At 37.1% G+C, this 4,796-nt stretch overlaps 1 protein-coding gene across 1 annotated transcript; it reads right to left on the bottom strand.

Annotated features, from left to right (window-relative positions):
- LOC108216375 (patellin-6) lies at positions 1–2,235 on the bottom strand. Its single transcript, XM_017389131.2, has 4 exons — positions 1,413–2,235; positions 1,110–1,234; positions 778–919; positions 1–469 (listed from the first exon to the last, which is right to left on the bottom strand). Exons 1-4 carry the CDS (start codon positions 2,148–2,150, stop codon positions 209–211), a joined length of 1,266 nt encoding a protein of 421 aa, XP_017244620.1. The 5' UTR covers positions 2,151–2,235; the 3' UTR covers positions 1–208.
- Positions 2,236–4,796: the final 2,561 nt, after the last annotated feature.

The following is a 4,796-nucleotide window of genomic DNA, read 5'->3' as shown; positions in this document are numbered from 1 at the left end:
TTAACATTACTAAGATTAACAACAATAATCAGTTAAGTAATCATTACATCAAATACATTACACAGAACTCAGGCACAATGAGGTGTACTCCTAGATAGTAGATAGACTGGATATGATACCACAACAACATACACATAAGTATATAACTTAGAACCATTCAAAATTAGGGGCAGATATTGAAACATAAACCAAATGACACATATTACTGTTAATATCCCTTAGATTTTTGGACAACGTATCGATAAGCAGCAACCTTTCGTTTACGGGAGGCGGTGTTATCGACCGATAACACTATTTTTCCGGCTTCTTTGGATGTGTATGAGTTGAACACAGCCTCCTCTGTAGCAGCCACTTTCCTTGGCTTTTCAACCGCAATGGTGTAGCTCCCTTCAGCGCTGGGCACAAACTCAACACTGTATTCTACTTCCCATCCTCCCACTACTATGTCCCATGTTATTGTTGCACCTGCCTGATGTACATTATACCGATAGACCACAAAAACATAACGATTAAAATGTGATGGTTTGTTATAAAATCACAAGCATGAAGTCAATAAAAATCCGTCACCAAGTAAAAAATGGTTGTTATTGTATGCTCATGGGCGCACAACATAAAAACCGCAGATTTAAAGAACATAATGATAAATGCATCAAGCAGAGCTGCATGATCAAGAAATTCCTTTGAGCACATAGATAACTTTTAGATTACATAATAATTAATGGTGGTGCGAACTTTAAGCAAGAAAGTGAGAGCTAGCAAATTAAAAAGTAAAGTGACCTCAATTCCCTCAATTTGGATGTTCACTTTCTCTCCTCCTTTGACAGTGAACTCAGATGCTGGTTTTGCTGGACCATTCTCCAAATCACTGGGTCGACTCAGTCCTCCATACTGAGTTGGTACATTCTCAGGCCTAATGTACCTGGCCAGTGCATTAAAGTGATGCATATTAGCACACGCTATCTGATGATTCAGAGAGTAAAGATCTTGTGAATGATTACAAGCAACATCATAGCATTGTTGAATGATTACAGGCAACATCATAGCATTAAAGATAGATAAGGACAAGGAAAATAATTGTAACCAAAATATAACACAACAAAAGAGCTCACTTGTAAAGGGTCTCTGCAACATTTCCTTCCTTGGAGATTACAAACTTGCTCTTGGTTCTTTGAGTTAAAAATGGACTGAACACAGAATATAACACACTGAAGTACCATGGCACATTGATAAATATCTGCATTCCAACACCAAAGCACACATTTTTTCAATCAAAAATGTTAAAAATCACAGATCAGAAAGAGAGAGGGGGAGAGAGGGAGAGGGAAAGGGAGAGAGAGGGAGGGAGGGAGGGAGGGAGAGAGAGGGGGGGGGGGAGAGAGAGAGAGAGAGAGAGAGAGAGAGAGAGAGATTACCTTGCGAGCAACCATTTCAGGATAATTATCTTGGAACAAAGAAAGAATGTGATTAGAGGCCACCCTTAACTCTCTTTTAGGCATGTCTTTAAGATCAGTAACTTGAATAATAGAGTTTACACCACCAGGCTTAAAATGCAACAACTTGATCCCTCTTTCAAGAACTTGAATCCTCCACCTCAAAAACTTCTGCAACTTCTCATCATCACCAAAAATCCTCTCATACATATCTTTATCTCTAAACATACCATAGGCATTATAGCAAACAGGATGTCCTTCTCTATCATAACCATTCATATAAGCAACAATCCCTTCAAGTTCTTTAAAATTCAGCTCTTCCTCAACAATACCATCAGCTTCAAAATCTTTCCTCCACTCCAAACATTTCACCAACATTTGAAAAGACTCCTGAACCCTAAAATCTCTAGCCCTCAAGAACTTCAGAAAAATCACATCAGCCTTTTCTTCACCACTCAAAAGCTGAATCCCCCACATTGAAACCTGGTCATGAGATTCTTGAAGCTTTTGCTTGAGTTCTTGAAGTGCCTTCCTTTCTGAAGATTTCAAGTGAGTGAGATAGTAAGTGTCTTCCTTAAAAGAAGGTGATCTCAGTGTAGTAGCCTCCATGAAAGAGGCTACAAAGCTTTTCTTGAACTTTTGGGGCTTTGGGGAAGATTCAAGAAGTGGGTTTTGGAGATTGGTTGCCATGGGTGAAGATAAAGACTCCATTTTTGACATGTTTGAGAAATGCCCAGATGAAAAAGATTCAAACTTTGAATACACAGAGCAGAAGAAGGGGCTGTTTGGCAACACCTTTTAAGCCAGCTTCTGGGTTTATAAGTTAAAAGCACTTATTTCATACCGTTTGTGTAAAAAGTCAAGAAGCACTTATAAAAAGCTAGGAATGCTAGCTTTTGTCTCAGGGCTTCTACTTATTTACCAAACACTTTAATCACTTATAAGTCTTAACTTGCTTCTAACTTCTATTCCACTTATTTATTTTAAGTAAGAAGCACTTATTTTAAGCCCACCCAAACGACCCCGAAATGTGCGCAGATAGAGCATGAAGAATGGCAGGAGGGTGTTTGTAAGCGTGGTATATATTGCAGTGAAAATATACTGCTCCGCCCATATTTTCACCATTTTTTTCATTATTTGACACATATTTTAAATTTTAATAATTAGATATATATTTAAATTTTTTGTTTAAATTTTTTACTTATGAATATTTAATTATTATGTTTTTGGTAAAAAAAATTCAAGTAATTTATTAAGTTTTATTTTATAAAATAAAATCAGTTATTGATATTATGGGTAAAATAACTACGGAGAAAAAGAGAACGTTGTACTAGTATACATTTCCTTGGCCTTGCTGTTTGTCAGGCTGAGGTGACATATTATTGATTACTGTGTCTTGCCGGGAAGTCAGTTTCAAATTCGTGGGGTTGTTTGGATTAACTTAAAATAAGTGATTTTTTATTTATAGTAAAGAAGTGAAGTAAAAGTAAGAAGTAAATAAGTTAATAAGTGTTTGGAAAAGAAGCAGAAACGCTTGCTTAAACTAGAGAAGTGGAGCAAAAGTGAGAAGTAAATAAGTTAATAAAGTGTTTGGAAAAGAAGCAGAAGCGGTGAGAGAGAAGCTAGCATTCTCAGCTTCTTAAAAGTGCTTCTACTCCTTTACACAAACGGGTCAAGAGACAGCTTCTGCTTCTCTTAAACAAACAGGACCAGCATTCTCAGCTTTTTTTAAAAGTGTTTCTACTTCTTTACACAAACGAGTCAAGAAAAGTAGAAGCAAGAAGCAAAAAAACACCACCTATATTTCAATTTTTCAACATTTGCTTAAAATATTAGAAGAGAACCGACTAAATCTGAACCGAAACAGAAATATCGAATTGATTCTAAAATTTCATACTGTATTTTGTACAAAATCAAGAGTTATGAGAGTTTAAACATGTGACAAAACCAAATCGAGGGATAAATGTGGTAGTACAATAATAAGTGTCATGTGTTAGAAGGGACAGACGGACAGTGAAGATGTGACAAGCGACTCAGCTTGCGCATCTTTTGCTTTTACTCTCTCATGTCCACCTTACTGCAGTCTGGAGCGCTCTGGAGTTGGCATTAGTTTCAAGTTTAACAAATGGATTAAGCTTTTATCTACTGTCTATAAAGTTTATAGTTATGTTGTGTTGGTTGAAAATTAATTAGCTGAGATTTAATCATATTTACTGCTGTTTACAAAAATTTGATTTTTGAAAGTCTAATTAAAAATTCGGTTTTTCTAGTGTGTGCCATGGGCACATGATAAGCGTGGAATTTTATAAGTTTGGGAGGTTTTGATTGGCTTTTATATCTTAATAATGGTGGACCCCTTGCAAATGCAACAAACACACCAATCAAAATCTCTCAAACATATAAAATTCCGCGCTTAGCATATGCCCATGGCACACAATAGACAAACACTTAAAAATTTCCTTTATGTGTCGTCAGGGCCCGCTGGGGCAGTGCTGCTGAAACACGCTTCCTCATGTTTGAATTCTCGCATTTCACTTTTTTCTTCATCTTTTATGTACCGCTGGAGTTATTAAATTTTGTGTTTGATGGTATAGGAGCAACTCCAGTGCCCTTCACCCGTTATAATACAGTCCAGGTTACATTATACACTGTGGAATAGAGCTAACTGGAGCTGTAATTCGAGTCGGGCGGCTAGCGAGCTCGCCCGACTCGAACTCGTTTAAGTAGGCTCGACTCGGCTCATTTAGTTAAACGAGCCGAGCTCGGGCAAAGGTTTCGGCTCATTTAATTAAACGAGCCGGCTCGACTCGACTCGTGAAATTAAACGAGCCGAGTTTGGGTAGAGGTTTAGACTCGATTAAATGTAAACTTAAACGAGCCGCTCGCCCGACTTGCTAAAACCGGCTCATTTAGCTAAACGAGCCGGCCCGACTCGAATCGTGAAATTAAACGAGTCAAGTTCGGACAGGGATTTAGGCTCAATTAGTTAAACGAGTCGGCTCGGCTCGATTAACTTCGGTTCAAATTACGACCGGATCGAAACTCGACCCGAATTACACCCCTAGAGCTAACTGCTCTGTAAGGAATCTCCGTCCTCTTTAGTTGGAAACTTAGTTGAGAAATGAGGAGTAAAAAATGTCATTTAAATTTTCAAAAGTACAAACTCCAATCATATACACCTCTCGTCTATCTATATTATAGCCAACCTCTTATGATTATATTTACACATCACTTATTATCATACAAAAGTGATATATTCTATTTATAATAATCTGAAATATTAATAACATACTATTTTTAAATTATTGATAACAAAATATAGTCAACATCATCAAAACAAAATGTTGTCACCTTCATCAAATTTTA

The sequence above is a fragment of the Daucus carota genome, chromosome 4 (assembly GCF_001625215.2).
Source record: "Daucus carota subsp. sativus chromosome 4, DH1 v3.0, whole genome shotgun sequence".
Taxonomy (NCBI): Eukaryota; Viridiplantae; Streptophyta; class Magnoliopsida; order Apiales; family Apiaceae; genus Daucus; species Daucus carota.
The sequence above is the reverse complement of the archived record's forward strand: the minus strand, read 5'-3'. Positions and strand labels throughout refer to the sequence as shown.